Source organism: Symphalangus syndactylus, chromosome 17 (assembly GCF_028878055.3).
Source record: "Symphalangus syndactylus isolate Jambi chromosome 17, NHGRI_mSymSyn1-v2.1_pri, whole genome shotgun sequence".
NCBI lineage: Eukaryota > Metazoa > Chordata > Mammalia > Primates > Hylobatidae > Symphalangus > Symphalangus syndactylus.
Window position 1 is genome coordinate 21,342,501 of NC_072439.2, and position 16,423 is coordinate 21,358,923.

At 58.3% G+C, this 16,423-nt stretch overlaps 1 protein-coding gene and 1 pseudogene across 6 annotated transcripts; one reads left to right on the forward strand and one right to left on the reverse strand.

Moving 5' to 3' along the window:
* The first annotated feature begins 843 nt into the window (after positions 1–843).
* Positions 844–4,857, forward strand: LOC129466788 (cytochrome P450 2F5-like; annotated as a pseudogene).
* Positions 4,858–4,871: 14 nt separating this feature from the next.
* Positions 4,872–13,886, reverse strand: EGLN2 (egl-9 family hypoxia inducible factor 2). Of its 6 annotated transcripts, none has more exons than XM_055251081.2 (6): positions 13,783–13,886; positions 11,636–12,712; positions 6,648–6,767; positions 6,042–6,178; positions 5,763–5,830; positions 4,872–5,498 (listed from the first exon to the last, which is right to left on the reverse strand). In XM_055251081.2, the coding sequence occupies exons 2-6, from the start codon at positions 12,476–12,478 to the stop codon at positions 5,443–5,445; spliced, it is 1,224 nt and encodes a 407-aa protein (XP_055107056.1). In that variant the 5' UTR covers positions 12,479–12,712; positions 13,783–13,886; the 3' UTR covers positions 4,872–5,442. The 6 variants fall into 6 exon arrangements, with proteins under 6 accessions (XP_055107056.1, XP_055107057.1, XP_055107058.1 ...); XM_055251082.2 differs by lacking the exon at positions 13,783–13,886 and adding an exon at positions 13,408–13,575; XM_055251083.2 differs by lacking the exon at positions 13,783–13,886 and adding an exon at positions 13,340–13,536.
* Between the last annotated feature and the right edge of the window lie 2,537 nt (positions 13,887–16,423).

The window sequence follows — 16,423 nt, forward strand, 5'->3', positions numbered from 1 at the left end:
CAAGGGTAGCACACAGGGTCCCAAGAGCAATGGAAGTGACAAGGGCTCAGTGTGAGCTCCTAGGAATCACAGGCACAGAGCACAGGAGTGCCAGAGGTGTCTTTAGAAGTGTATTTGAGCCAGGCGCAGTGGCCTGTAGTCCCAACACCTCGGGAGGCCGAGGCAGGCGGATCACCTGACGTCAGGAGTTTGGGATCTGCCTGGCCAACATGGTGAAACTCCGTCTCTACTAAAAATACAAAAATTAGCCAGGCCTGGTGGTGCATGCCTGTAATCCCAGCTACTCAGGAGGCTGAAACAGGAGAATCTTGAACCTGGGAGATGGAGGTTGCAGTGAGCCGAGATCCCACTGCTGCACTCCAGCCTGGGCAACAAGAGCAAAACTCTTAAGAAGAAGAAAAAAAAAAAAAAGAAGAAGAAGAAGTAGTGTATTTGAGAGTCGGTGTGTATTTAGGAATCAGGTACAGGGTACAGCGTTCAGGGGGCCAGAGGTGGCCCGGAGATTGAGGAATACACACCTACAGGCCAAGTAAATTGGACTCAAAGGTGCTAGGGGCTCAGGAGGGTGCACCTGTTGGCCAGGTGTGTTGACATGAAAATGGTGGTGCACGAAAGTTGCTAAGTAGGGCAGGCTGAGGCAGGCCTCAAAAAAAGCCAGGGGGAGCCAGGGCACAGTTCCACTAGGGCTGGGGGCGGGGTGGAGACGTCGGGTTGGGGAATCCACGGAATGAGCAGCCCGGGGACGTCCACTCCTCCCACATCGGGTCTCCGTCCCGCTCCACCCCTAAGACCCCTTGGAAATCAAATAGAGGTGAAGGGGTGCAGGCGTGGAGAATTGCAGGCATGATGATCGCCGGTAGCGCAGCGCTGCTGTTGTGGCTTCTGGTGCTGGCGCTGGTGCTGGCGCTGGCGTGGCGGGGGTAGGGTGGGTGCCGCGGTCAGATGCGGGGGTCCCTACCTCCCCGGCCCAGGCCGCTCCCATTGCTGAGGAACTTGCAGCTGCAGTCCGGAGGCCTGGACCGCGCACTCCGTTCCTGACAGGAATGGGGGAATGGAATTCTGGATTCGTGGAGGTGGGGCTGGGGACTAGAACTCCTCCTGAATGAAGACAGCTATGATCCTGAGGAAGGACAGGAAGGATGAGTGCTCCGGCCTGCTGAGTACTAGGAAAGGAGAATAGGGAGTGGAGAGCTTGGGGCCGGGATACTGGGTCGTAACGAAGGAGCCCAGAGCAGGAAATCAGGTTGTGGGAAGAGGGGAGCAGAGGGTCTGTTCTCCTGGTTCAAGATGGGGAGGCTGGGTACTGAGGGCCCAGGTTGCAGTAGGCTTGCAACTCTGAGGTTGCAGTAGGCTGGGAAGCTAGGCTTCTAGGTCCCAAGGGAAGAAGGAAGTGGGGCCCTGGATTCCTGGATCTCAGGGAGGAAGGAGCTGGGGATCTGAATTCCTGAGCCTGAGGAATGAGGGTCTGAGACGAGGACTCCTGGGTCTGAAGGAAGAGGGAGCTGGGGGCAATGGTTCCGATGAGGAACCCGATGGGCACCCGCTGAGCACCGGCTCCCCGTAGCTCTCCGGCCGCTGGGGCCGGGTGTTCACAGTGCAGCTGGGCCCGCGCCCTGCAGTGGTGCTGTGCGGCTACGCAGCGCTGCGGGACGCGTTAGTGCTACAGGCGGATGCCTTCTCCGGCCGACGGTCCATGGCAATCTTCGAACGCTTCACACGCGGAAACGGTGAGGCCCGGGCGCTGGACGTGCCGGCCCGGACGCTGCAGGATGGGCCGGTAAATGGTAGAGGCGGGCAAATGGGGTGGGGCCTAATAGACTCCATCTAATGAGGTACAAACGGCCGAGAGAGGGCGGGCGGCGCGGGGCGGCGCTAAAGCGTAAGGTTCGAACGGAGGTTCATCCTGCAGCCAACAGGAGAGAAGAGCCTAAGACTCAAAGCCCGAGAGCCAGCCTAGGTCAAGGATCGAGCCCAGCAAAGGTGGGGCCAATGTGTGGATAGGGCACTTGGAGGTCTGGTAAAAAAGCAAAGCGAACGAAGCCGGCCGCAGGAGTCGGAGGCCCCGAAAAGGGTATAGCCAGTGACCCGGCGCTTCCTGGATAGGGCGTGGCCGGCTCCCGGGCCCGCCTCCTTTCCCGTCCCCACCACAGGAATCTTGTTTTCTAACCGGCCGCGCTGGTGGACACTGCGCAATTTTGCACTTGGAGCGCTTAAGAAGTTCGGGTTGGGTACGCGGACCATCGAGGCGCGCGTCCTGGATGAGGCAGCTGGTCTGCTAGACGAATTTCAAGCCACCATTGCTTCAGCCTGGCCGGGAGGGTGGAAGGGCCTGGTGTGGGAGTGGCCCTTGCACTGCCAAGATGGGGCCACGGGAAGGTATTTGGGTGTAAGAAAGCCAGTAAGCCCATGGGGCTGGCTGGGGCAGGACCACGCGTTATGACCACCGTCCTGTTCCTACCCCCAGGAGCCCCGTTTGACCCCGTGCAGCTACTGGATAATGCTGTATCCAATGTTATCTGTTCTTGTCTTCGGGAACCGCTATGGCTATGGGGACCCGGAGTTCCTGAGGCTCCTGAACCTCTTCAGTGACAACTTCCGCATCATGAGTTCCAGATGGGGCAAGGTGAGAGGGCCGGCCACAATCTCTCCCTTGTGCGTCCAGCCTTATGCCAAATCCCGAGTACACAGACCTACCTACAATGGATCATTAGAATGGGACAGTTAGATTCCTGGAAGAGTTCCAGAACCTCCAATATCAAAGTCCTGGTCCAATCTCCCTGTAGCGAAAATAAGGCCTACTGGCCTTGTGCAGGGCCCATGTTGAGACAGGCCCTGTCTCTCCAGATGTACATTTGCCCCGTCTCTCATGGACTGGCTCCCGGGCCCGCACCACCGATCTTCCAAAACTTTTCGGAGCTGCGGGTCTTCATCTCTGAGCAAATCCAACGACACCGGCAGATGCGGCAGCCGGCGGAGCCCCGCGATCTCATCGATTGACCAGATGGGTAAGGCATGGGTCCCAGCTCTCTAAACTCTATCCCTGCCGCCCACCAACAGGTGCCTGGCACGCGGCAGTGCATCTCCTCTGCCCACAGTAACAGCAGGACCCGGAGAGCCATTTCCAGGAGGAGACGTTGGTAATGACGACGCATTTTTTTTTTTTTTTTTTTTTGGCGTCATCGAAACCATGGGCACCACCCCGTGCTATGGGCTCCTCATTCTGCTTAAGTACCCAGAGGTGGCAGGTCTGCAAGCCGGAGAGACCCAGAATGGGAGGCTGCGGTTTGGGGATGCCTGGAGGGTCCTGGAAGTGCGCAGCTCACAGCCTACCCCAGCCCGAGCCAAGGTGCAGGAGCTGACCCGTGTTAGGGTGGAGGCCAGCCCCAAGCCTGGACAATCGCGTGCCTGCCCTACACCAACGCAGTGCTGCTCGAGATCCAGCACTTCATCAGCGTGGTGCCCCTGGGGCTGCCACGCATGCTCACCCTCGACACCCACCTGCACGGCCACTGTCTGCCCAAAGGTGCCTACTGAGTCTGGGGATACCGTGCGGGTCCCGGGTGCATGAGCGTATTCCGAGATCAGCCAGAATCGGCAGGTGTGCGCTGTGCAGACCGAAACACAATCAGTTACCCCTGGAGCAAGGCAGCTCTGCCTTCCCTTCAGCTTTTTTTTGTTGTTTTTTGAGATGGAGTCTGGCTCTGCTGCCCAGGCTGGAGTGCAGTGGCATGATCTCAGCTCACTGCAACCTCCACCTCCTAGGTTCAAGCGATTCTCCTGCCTCAGCCTCCTGAGTACCTGGTATTACAGGTACCCAACACCACGCCTGGCTAATTTTTCTATTTTTAGTAGAGACGGGTTTCGCCATGTTGGCCAGGCTGGTCTCGAACTTCTGACCTCAAGTGATCCATCCTCGGCCTCCCAGAGTGCTGGGATTACAGGTGTGAGCTACTCACCCAGCCTATTCCCTTGGGCTTTTAAAAAGCGTCTTGGAGCCGGGCGCGGTGGCTCACGCTTGTAATCCCAGCACTTTGGGAGGCCGAGGCGGGCGGATCACGAGGTCAGGAGATCGAGACCACGGTGAAACCCCGTTTCTACTAAAAATACAAAAAATTAGCCGGGCGTGGTGGCGGGCGCCTGTAGTCCCAGCTACTCGGAGAGGCTGAGGCAGGAGAATGGTGTGAACCCGGGAGGAGGAGGTTGCAGTGAGCCGAGATTGCGCCACTGCACTCCAGCCTGGGCGACAGAGCGAGACTCCATCTCAAAAAAAAAAAAAAAAAAAAAAAAAAAAAAAAAAAAAGAAAAAAAAAAAGCGTCTTGGATGGAGGAGGCGCACGTGCTCACCAAGCCCACAGGTAACCCAAGTTGCATGTACCCCCAGGGCACTTTTGTGATTCCCCTGCTTGTGACTGTGCACTGGGACCCCACTCAATTCAAGGACCCAGACTGCTTCAACCCTACCAACTTCCTGGACAAGGGCAAGTTCCAGGGCAATGATGCTTTCATGCCCTTTGCCTCAGGTGCGGGCAGAGGAGGAAGGGGACCAGCCTGGACTGGCTCTGGGGTGCATGGTGCTCACTATGCACCTGTGTACCCGGCAAAGCAGATGTGCCTGGGCGCAGGCCTGGCCCACTCAGATATCTTCCTATTCCTTACGGCCACCCTACAGAGGTTCTGCCTGCTCCCTGTGGTAAACCCTGGCACCATCAACCTCACCTGCAGTGCACTGGCCTGGGCAGTGTCCCCCCAGCCTTCCAGCTCCAGCCAGTGGCCTGCTGAGGTCAGGCTCCACTATGGTGGGCTCACTGGCCCTCAAACCTCCATACCCTCCTTGGTCGACAAAGGCCCTAAATTGCAGATGGAGTCAGATGTGTGCAGCTCTGAGGTAAACTTTTATTTCTTGGCTGACAGGACTTCCACACCCATGCTCCTCCTGGCACCTTTTAGTCTGCCCAAGCAGTGGCAGCCCAGTCCAAAAGGTGCCTGCCATGGCCAAAGGCGTTGGGGAGTCACTTCACATTCCAGGCTGGAGGAGTGAGAGGACTTGGGGGTACTCCTCCCACCCCATTGCCAGCAAGAGGCCATGACTCACCTCAACCCCAAGTCCTGCATCCTGGTGGGAAGTGACAATGCCTCCTCCCAGCTCTCCACACCTACTGGGGTCATGACCAGACAGGGTAGGACCCAGGCCCCCAGCTTCAGTTGGTAACGGTGGCCTCCAAGGCTGCCCCCTGTCCAGGTCACAACCCCAGCCCCCATCATGGCGCAGCAAAGGTCTCTTCTCCTCCTTGGTCCTCAGCAACAGACAGAGCCCTCCACGCCAGGCAGGACAGAGGCAAAGTCAGAAGCAGCAGCGGTGGCAGGGAAGCAGCAGCCAGCACAGGCCCAGGGCTCTCCTGAAGTCAGGGCAAGCTGTCTGCCATGCGGCTCTGGGACTGGCCACTAGGTGGGCGTAGGCGGCTGTGATACAGGTACTTGGACTCCTTTCTGTCCTGATGCTGGGGGTGAGAGAGGACAGGAGACAGTCAGTCATCAGGAGAAGGACAAAAAAGCCAAGGGAAACCTGGGGAGATGGGGAGAGGACCAGGAAGAAATGGGGCTCCTGTTGGGGTACCAGGAGAGTGGGCTGTCTAAGGAAGGTGGGCAGAGATGAAGAAAAATGAGTGGTGGGATTTAACAAGAGGCTGATGAGGGGGATGGGGTGGCATCAGGCCCAACAGGTCCCACGGAATAGGAAGGACTGGAGGGAGGGAAGCAGGTACCTAGCTGATACTTGTCTTTGGCTGCTGCCCGCTCCTTGGCATCAAAATACCAGACAGTGATGGCGTACCTGGGGACCAGGGTGGTTGGACATCAGTTTTCTGCAATTCCAGCTACCATATCCACACATGCTAGGTGGCCATCCTTTTGAGCCACCCGGTTCTGCTCCCACCTAGGCCCCCCTCTCAGTACTTCGTCGCTCCCTAGTCACTCTGAGGCTCTGACAGGACATTGTCACGGGGGGGAGCACCTGGGTGCGTCTCCAAAAGTACAGGTCATACCTGGTGGCATAGGCTGGCTTCACCTCGTGGGGGTTCCGCCGGTCAGACCAGAAAATGAGCAACCGGTCAAAGAGTGGCTCGATGTTGGCTACCACGGGCCGGCCCTCAGGGAAGATCTGCAGCAGGCCGCCATGCACCTGGGGGCAGACCAGAGGATGAAGCTCGCTGGTCCGGCCAGGAGCCGCTGCCTCCCACGGCGCCCCGGGAGCCCACTAGGGGGCGCAGCGTCTGCCCGCATCACCCCCTCCCACCCCTTGGGCTCTCAAAATGAATGACAACCCAGAGTCTGCATCACCATGGAGATGGGCAGGAAGCTACTAAAGACAGGAAAATGGGGAAAATGTTCATTACAAGGCCGGGTGGGGCTGGGCAGACAGCACCATTCCCGGAAAGAGGGGAGTTCCCACCACACAGTCAGCTAGAGAGGAGGAGGTGCCATTTCCCAGGAAGAGCCGGCAGATCGCACCGCCCGCTGTGTGTTGAGAAGAGGAACAGGAGAATGCCAGAATCTGGGCTGAGAGTAGAAAATGGAGTGGATGCACACCACCCCCGCTCCGGCCCCAGCCCTAGCCCCAGCGCCACCCTCACCCTAACCCTCACCCCTACCTTAACGTCCCAGTTCTGATTCAGGTAATAGATACAGGTGATGCAGCGCCCATCGCCGTGGGGATTGTCAACGTGCCTTACGTACCCGAGCCCGTTGCCTGGGTAACACGCCACCATGGCCTGGCAGGGATGGAGGGAGGTAGGTTTACTGGGGCTAGGCAGGCACATCTTAGAGAAGCAGCCATGAATTACCTATTTTCCCACCCCTCCTTGCTCCATCTTCCCCTTGACTCCTTGGGTCAAGGGTTCCAAGCTTCTGCCCCAAAGACTTTCTTTTTCAGCCAAAATCCCATCCCCAAGTCCATCAGAAACCTCAGCTCCTGGGCCTCAAGAGCCCACTCCCTCCCAACACACATACCTGGGGCCTGGCACCCAGCTAGGGCTCAATTAGTAACAGAGAGTTTGATTTGTTTCAAGATACCCCAAACCCCACCTCAGCCGTTTCAGTAGAGTAATACCAATTTAAACATTTTCAGGTGTGCAACGAGGTGGCCTCACAGCTCTAGACCAGGAATTCTTACCCTTGGCTGTGGAGTGGAACCCCCTGGGGAGCTCTGAGGTTCTGATGTACCTGGCCTAAGGAAGGGCCTGAAATTGGCAAAAGTTCCCAGGTAATTCTACCATGCAGCAATGTTAAGAACTGCTGCCCTGGACTACAAAGAATCCCCACTAAATTATCTGTCCCATAGACATCCGAACAGGAGCCAAAACCTACAATCTGAATAGAAAGACCTAATTCCAACTCCAAGGATAATTTGCTGGGTAACCCTAGCCACTTCCAACACCTGAATGGGCCTCAACTGCCTGATGTGTACAGCAGGGGTAATAAACACCGCTGTTTACAGCGGTAGCAATTAATCCCTCTGAGAACATAACTTGGAAGGTTCTGGACCCCCATCCCCCGAGATCTAACAGGACTCATTCCAGAGCTTGGTTTCTCTGTCTACAGGGTTCTTTCCTCTGCCTGACAGTTGCCACTCCCCTGACCCAGCCCTACCATGCTGCGGCCAGGGCCCCGGGATGTTTGTCATCAGGGAGGTGGCAGAAAGGTGGCTGAGAGGTAAAGGAAATGGCCCAGCCACCTCAGCAGACCCAATTCCCTGGTTCAAGTCTCAGTGCTGCCACATGAGCTGTGGCATCAGGCAGGTGACTTCCTGGTCTCAGGTTCCTCATCCATGGATCCAATGGAGCTCACAGCTATTTCACAGGTTGTTGTGGAACAAGTGAACAAGATAACAAGTGTCTGGGAAGACAGCCAGCACAGTGCCTGCCACATGGAGAACTGGAGCACAGGCTGAAATGCCATTTAAAAATTTTAAAAGGTCCCTGTCCCACCCTCTGCCCAAAGTCACTGCAGTGGCAAGATGAGGTAGCAGACAAAAAGGGGAGGACTGGCACAAGGACCCTTCAACTTCTCCCCAGCCCAGACCATCTGTCTTGACCTCTCTGCCCTGGTACAACTCTGCTGGCATCCACTCCCCACGAATGCTCAGCTACACCTATGGGCCCGGCCCAGCAAGACAGTCCCAAGGTAAACATTCATGATCAAACATCAGTGGCTGCTGCCACAACAGGATGCTTGCCAAGCACGCACGCCACGGCAAGCTGGGCTGCTTCAATCCTCACCCTCCCGAGGATGCCTCCGAACACATTATCCCAGGGCTCACCCTCTGTGGTGGATGTTAAGCTGCTCTGCATTAACCACGTGCACCTCATCCACCAGACCTTGCCCTAGAAAGAGAGGGCTGCCACCGTCTACGGCCACCTAGCAGTGGGAAGCTGACAACCTTCTCTCTGGCAGCATCAGAGTACAATTAGTGAGAAGGCCCCCAGGGAAAACCCCAACCGCTACACTTCAAGGTTCAGGAGGGGGCACCTTCTTTGCATTGCTCACTCCCTATGGATGGGTCGGCACTCTGAGCAACCACCTCACTGGGAGAAGAATTTGGCCATGGCCCAGGAGGCTTGGAAACAGTGAGTTACTGACTAGAGATGGGCAAGGCCTCCCCAGTTAGGAATCCAATCAGAGATTACACTGATGATGCATGTGGATGGGTGGCAGGGAAGGGGTCCAGTGCTGCACCCTCTTCCCAAAATTCATCCCCACACAACAGCCAGAGCCCCTCCTCTCCACGTCTTCACTCCATCCCAAGAAAATACAAATTCCCAACCACAGCCTCAAAGGCCCCCAACCTCATGTGCCACTCCCATCACTCTGCTCCATGCCTCAACAGGCTGAGCTCATTGCCACCACAAGGCCTCTGCACTGGCCTGGGACACTCTTCCCTCTGACTCTCTTTGTTATTCAGGATTCAGAGGCCAAAGGTCACCTTGAGTACTCTGGCTGATTGTCCATTCCACTCCTAGCAACATGGCATCAGCACAGGTACCTGTTTACCTAGTACTGACCTGGAAGGCAGCCACAGGGAAGCCCCTGGGGCCAGGTTGGTCTCCCCAGTGCAGTACCTGCTGACTGAGTGCACTGCTCTGGGCCTCCTCTGCACCCCAGCCCTGCTATGTTCCCTCCTGCCCTGTACATTCTCACACAGTGCCTCCCACCAAGCACACAGGACTCACACAGAAACAGGAACCTGCTCTTTAGGGCCCCACCCTTCCCCCCCGCATATACACACCTTGGGGGTGAAAGCATCCTCTGGCCCCAAGGAAAGTATCTACTTCCTGCCCTCACAGGGGAAGGCCTCAGGAAACTTGCTCTCCACCCCTCCCACCTAGGGGAGGGACAGGTGGGACCAGGGCCAGGAGACCAAAGACTTAAAGGCTATTGGTGACAATGTGCCTGCCAAGAGCCCCACCCCCACTACACACACACCCCAGTCAGAAGCCTGTGACTGTCCCACCTCCAAGCTGCTCTTCAAGGAGCAAACCAAGCAAGCTGGACTCTCCCTGGGGTCCCCTCTGGTAGCCCTTGCTGCCAGTGGGAGTCAACTCTCTCCCACCTACAGGTCAACCGAGCACCTGTCCCCAACCAGGGAGTTGGGGGAAGGGAGGAGGACACAGGAACTCCACTCAGAACGACTAAGAAGCAGGTTCCCACTGGCTCTAGCCACACTGGTGATCCATGTCCCCACGGCAACTGCTGCAGCCCACCTGAGCACCCCACAGCCTTACTCTGGAGTACAGGAGAGAGTCCAGATGGGGCCTTCTAAAAGCGGGAAAGCCTGGAGTTGCTGTCTCACTGGGGAAGGGAGGGCTCCTCCCCTATGTTCTCAGTCCAGCCTGGCCTGTCCTTACCTCCCTAGAACAATCAAGGTCACCTAGGGCTAACAAAGTCCAAACACTCCCCTTCCCCAGTCCTCGCTGAGGCCCTGTCCCCAGCCACGTAGAAGGTGGGCAGCAGAGGCACCAAAAGACAAGAGATCTTCTCCTCCTACTCTCCCCTCCCCAAACTGCCAGACTCGCCAGGGATGTAACCTGGTTTTCGTATTCTGTGGATCAGCAAACTGAGGCTCAGAGCAGTGTCCCATCTGGGCCACTCAGCCCTTCTGGTCTCCCCCTGACGAGGACGAGGACGACAGCCAACCTGGGGTGAAGATGCTGAGCCAGGGAGGCCACTGATCCCGCCCGCACAGGAGCCAAGCCCAGGGAGGGGCCGGCTCTGGCTCAGCTATCAAGTAACGGGAAGGAGAGGGAAGTAGAACAAGTTCCAGCTGGGGTGGGGAGGAAACAGGCCTTGGCCCCGGGGGATCCCTGGTCCCTGAGCCAGCTCCAGCCTGAGAGGAAAGCCACACAGAGGCAGAACCCAAGATGGGATCTGCAGGAGGAGGCAGGGGACATCAGGAGCTCAGCCTCATGCCTGCAGGGCACAACACAGCCCGTGCCATCAGCCAGCCAGGCATCGCTGTGTTGAGCATTGGGCACTCCCACAGGGCCTTGTCCAAAGGACACCAAGCCTTGGACTCAAAGCCAGGCCGCCACACCACCCATGAAGACAATGATCCTGTCAGCAGGCCGGAAAGGCCCTGTGGACCACTGTCCTGTGCTGGGCTTCTGACCCCAGGTTCCTGAACAGGCAGCTGGAGGCCATGAGGCCTTGACAACTGCCCGGAAACTCCAAGCAAATGAGCATTTGTCTTAAGAGAGGATCTGTGGCCTCTGACAGATTCTCAAAAAGACCCAGGCTCCAAAATACAATTAAGAACTATTGTTCTAAAGCAAAAAGAAAACGGGACTAAGAACAAACACATAAAGGCAGAGGGAAGAGACATGGGTCGGGAGGAAGTGACACACAGGACGGGGGAAGGGAGGGCAGGGACTGGGACAGGGAAGGGTGGGAGACATGAGGATGAACTCCACCTGGGCCAGCAGGCAGCCACCCAGTGCCACCCCCAGGAGACTGTCCTCGATGCAGATGCCACAGTAGGGACCCAGGGCACAATGCAGTCCAGGGCCAGGCACTCGGCCAGGGGGCAGCACCCCTTTCCTTCCCTCAGCCCAGGGCTCACTCATCACAGCCACCCTCCCGCTTCTGCTTCTCCTGCCTGGGAGACAGGATGGATGGACTAGAAACACGGGCCAGCAAGGCAGGGATGGACGACAGGAGCACAGGGAAGGATGTGGACAGGGACAAACAACAACAGAGGGCGGCCAGGTGAACTGTGTGCCTATCTACATCCCCGTGCTTGGTCTGGGGCCACAAACTGACACCAGGAGGCCATGAACCCCACCAAGGCCCACGCTGTGAATGTCAGCAGCTCTCATGAGTTTCTTCAAGAGGGTTCCTGGCAAAGTCAAGAACCACTGTGGCTCCAGAACAAACTCCTAGCTTATTAGGTGAACACATTAAGGCCCGTAGGGAGGACAAAGACCTCCCCAAGTCTCCACAAGTGAGCATACCCACTCCATTGAACTGCCTAAACATTCTGTGACCTCCCAGTAGCCTGTCTCCAAACCCACTGTGCTCAGAGCACTGAATGCTGCAAACCGGGGTGCTGCAAAGCCCCTCCAAAGAGGCCCCCACCTAGCCTTACCTTGGTGCGCCCGTTGATGACATAGCTGCCCAGCCGCCCTGCGCAGTGGCGGATGACGGCGTCCACGTGGGCCATGAGGGCACCAATGCTTCGGCAGCCTGGTTCATGGCCTTCCACCCAGGCAATCTGGTCCCCACGGATACTGCGCGGCGGGATCGCCCGCTGGCTCACTAGCTGCCCGTCTCGCAGGCGCCCACCCCGTTTGAGGGCCTCCACCTCGGCCAGCACGCGGCCGCCCAGTGCTGCCCCCAGGAAGCTGTCCTTGACGCAGATGCCGTAGTACCGCATGCAGGGCACGATATAGTCCAGGGCAAGGCGCTCGGGCGCAGAGGGCAGCGCCTCCTCCATCAGCCCAGCACTGGCCTCACCACTGCCACTGCTGCAGCCGCAGCTCATGCCACCCTCCCGCTCTGCCTCCTGGTTCTCTTGCCTGGCCCAGGGCCGCTTGCTGGGTGAAGGGGCATCCCCACCATCCTCGGCCCATTTCCGTTTGGGGGCCTCAGGCCGGGCGCCCTGGGCTGCCAATCGCTGGCACCCCTTGGTGACCAGCGCTGCAGCGCCTTCACTCTGCAGCGGCCGCAGCTCACCACCATCCTGCCCGCCAAAACCGTCCCGAAGGGGGCTGGCAGTGGTAGAGGTGGCTGTGGCTCTGGGAGTCCCACTCCCCGCCGAGGCCTCACTAGGCACTCCCGGACAGTGGTAAGAGGGGAGCAGGGGACAGGGCAGGTAACTCTCCACTCCCATCCTGGCCCGGCCAGGCTCAGGCTCCAAGGGCTCTGACGAAGACCCTGGTAACTGAGGGAGAGCCTGACTTAGGGGCTGCGGCTGGCACGGGCTGTCCATGGCAGCAGTGTCTTCATCCCCCGGGCATGGAGGGCACCGCCCGGGCCCATGGTGCCACCCTCCTCCGCCTCCTCCTCCGCCTCCACTTGATGCAGCTGGGGGCCACCGGGCCTGGCGTGGGGCAGGGTGAGGCAGGGCAGACAGCAAGAGCTCTTCTCGTGCCCTGGGGGTTGCTTGCTGGTCCCCAAGTCCTCTGCCGTCCCTAAGGGCTTGGGAAGGGACCCTTCAGGGTGGCTGGAGAAAGGAAAAAAAAAAGGGATGTGAGAGAAACTAGAGACAGGCAGGCAGGGGAAAGCGGGGATGGTATGGGCAGGAGTGGGGAAGACGACCAGGACAGACTTGACTACAGAGGCCCTCCAAAACCTGAGGCCTAGTCGGGGAGAGGACCCTGAGAATCTGGAGGTGCGGGAGTCCGCTGACAGATAAGAGGCAGTGATAGGGAGAGGCTGGAGGCCAGAGGCTGGGTAGATGACCCTAAGACAGAGGACTGTGGTGCAGGTTGTTGGACGCGGTAACCAAAGACAGAGAGGAAGGAGGGCTGGAGTAGAAAAGGGTGGTGTGGCGGGGTGAGAAAGGAGGGGGTTTGGAAAATAGGAGGGATCTGCCTCGGCGTTCCAGAAAAACAGAGAAATGTGGGGGATCCAGAGTCAGGGTGGGGACGGGGGGGTCAAAAGACAGAGGAAACTGGGGAGTCCAAAGACAAAGAGAACGAAGGGCCCAGAGACAGAAAAACAGACCGGAGGGAAGCCGGGAGGGAGGGCCCAGGACGGAGCGGGGCTGTGGGGTCGACCCGAGCCCGACGGGAGGAAGCCGGCCGGGGGCGGACAAACGCCCAGACGGAAGGGAGGTCCCGAGACTGACCGACGGGAGGGGCCCTCGGGGAGAGGGTCCGCAGCGACAGAGGGAAGGACGGTGGAGGGTGCACGCACCCGCAGACAGGACGAGAGATAAAGGTGCCCCCCTCCAGGGCACCCCAACGCCCCCAACCCGGGGCAGGCCCTGAAGCCCCTTCTGTCGCAGAGGGCGACAGGGGTAAGGCCTAGGGGCCGCTCGGACCCCCTCCCCTGCCCCTCCCCTCGGCCTCCGCCCGGCGCGCGCTCCCCGCCCCCACCCCAACCCCCCCAACGGCCGGCACCCAACGTAACCGGCGCGCGTCCCCTCCCCCGCGCCGCACCCACATCCCCATTCCCGGGGTCGCCCCGGCAGGCCCCGGCGCGCGCCCCCACACCCCGCCCGGTTCGCGCCGGCGCCCCGGCTCCGGCTTAGTATCCTCCCGCTCCCTTCTCGCCCCGCGACCTCCTCACCGAGCTTTTTCCTCCGGCCCCGGCGCCGCCGTTTGTGCCAACCGCCCTGCGCCGCACAGCGCGCCATACCCCGCCCCCACCGCGCGCGACGCCCCGCCCCGCCTCGCCCGGTGGGCACGTGACCGCGCCCCGCGGAGGGGACGGCGCCTGCGCAGGCCCGAGCCGCGCGGGGCGGGGCGGAGCGGGGCGAGGAAGTTCGGGACAACCCCCCAGCCCAGGAGAAAGGAAACAGGGGTCCGTGGCTGACACGAGGTCCATTTGCATCCTCCGCCCCGCCCCCTTTGCGGGGGAGGGGGAACGCAGCGTGAGGAGCCGGGTCTGGGAGGGGGCGTTTCTTGCATGTTGGAATCAAGCGGCGTCGGCGGGGCGGGGCGGGGCACGCAAATTATGTGATTTACATGGACAGGCCCACCCCCCCTCCCGCCCAGGGCGGGGCACCGGGTTCGGCAGCGCGGTGCGCGTGACTTCATTTACATGGTCAGCTCCTCCTCCTTCTCGCCGCTCAGGAACGGGGGTGAGAGACGGAGAAATGGCTGCGCAGTTAGTTGGGAAATGTATGTAAATTCGCACGTCAGTAAGTAATTTACATAAGTGTCTTTTATAACGGAGGCAAAAAAGTGCGGGACGCCCTTGAGAAAAGGGAACGCGGACTAGAAAGGATGTGCAAATGTGTATTTTCAAGACTCGCTCCGCCCTGCCCCCTCGGGGCAATTGTGGGAATCAGAATAAAGAACCAGGGAAAGTCTGGGCAAGAGTGAGACCTTATCTTTACACAAAATTAAAAAATGAAACAAAAAAAAAATCCACGGAGGCTGGGCGCGGTGGCTCACGCTTGTAATCCCAGCACTTTGGGAGGCCGAGGCGGGCGGATCACGAAGTCAGGAGATCGAGACCATCCTGGCTAACATGGTGAAACCCCGTCTCTACTAAAAAATACAAAAAAGTAGCCGGGCGTGGTGGCGGGCGCCTGTAGTCCCAGCTACTCGGGAGGCTGAGGCAGGAGAATGGCGTGAACCTGGGAGGCGGAGCTTGCAGTGAGCCTGAGCCGAGATGGCGCCACTGCACTCCAGCCTGGGTGACAGAGCGAGACTCCGTCTCAAAAAAAAAAAAAAATCCACGGAACACTACACAGAGAAGACATTTGCATGACCAGCTGGGAACGTTTTAGGGGACTAAGGAGATAAGGTCATTTTGAATGCCCCGCCCCCTCCACCATTGCTCTGGAGAGCTGGGACACAAGGCGGGACGCCGGGTGGGTAAAGGCCGGCGTGGAGATGGGACGGCGACGAGCAACTGGGAGTGTTCTCAGGGGGCTGCACCAGTCCCCAGCAGGCCACCTGAGGGCGTAGAGCGGTTCGCGTGAGCACAAGGACATGCATGCTGGTATCCACACATGCGTGAGGATTGCACAAAAGCCCGCAGTCCTCAGGGCACACACAGGGTTCATGGCCACACAAGGGTGTTTCTTGTTTAGTTTTGTTTTTGAGATGGGGTCTTACCCTTTTGCCCAGGCTGAAGTGCTGTAGCACGATCATAGTTCACTGCAGGCCCAACCTCCCAACTAAAGTGATCCTCACACCTCAGCCTCTGGAATAGCTGGGACTTCAGGTGTGTACCACGACACCTGGCTAACTTTTTCTGTTTTTTATTTTTATAGATAGGGTCTCTCTGTGTTGCCCAGGCTAGTCTCCAACTCCTGGGCTCAAGTGATCCATCTGCCTTGGCCTCCCAAAGTGCTGGGATTACAGGCATGAGCCACCACGCCTGGCCACACATGGGTGTTTAAAAGAAGCCAAATTCACACCAAAACACACACAGACCTCGGGGTACACATGCACAGGCACACACGCAGTAGTGAGTCACTGCTTCTCTCAGGCATCAGACATGCACACACCGGAGGCCCACCTATAGGTCCAAATTCCCATCCCCTGGCCTTGATGTCCCAAACAATACCAGCCTCACCAATATAATGACCAAGGCCACAGAGCAGTTACGGTTGTCAGCATCACACACAACCAGCACACATTCCTATAGACATCATCCCATATGCAGGTACTGGAAACATGTACACGTGTCACAAACACAGGGACATCAACATGTTTACACACGTGAGCTTAGAACACAGATTGTCACAAACCGTCCACACAGGAAGAAATTCCCTCCCTCCGCAACAGGCACCTGAGTCATCATGCTTGTTATACCCCACACCACGTCCAATCAGGAAACAAGGCCCCCAAGGCCAGGCCCAGTGGCTCACACCTGTAATTACAGCACTTTGGGAGGCCAAGGCGGGCGAATCATCTGAGGTCAGGAGTTCGAGACCAACCTGACCAACATGGAGAAACCCCATCTCTACTAAAAATACAAAATTAGCCAAGTGTGGCGCATGCCTATAATCCCAGCTACTCGGGAGGCTGAGGCAGGAGAATCGCTTGAACCCAGGAGGTGGAGGTTGTAGTGAGCCGAGATTGTGCCATTGCACTCCAGCCTGGGCAACAAGAAGGAAACTCCATCTCAAAAAAAAAAAAACAAAAAAAAAAACACAGAAACAAGGCCCCCAAACACCATGACACATGATTCTTCCATCAGGGACCTCTTCCATCTCCCTGCCATCTCAGAATAATGGAGGCCAAGACACAGG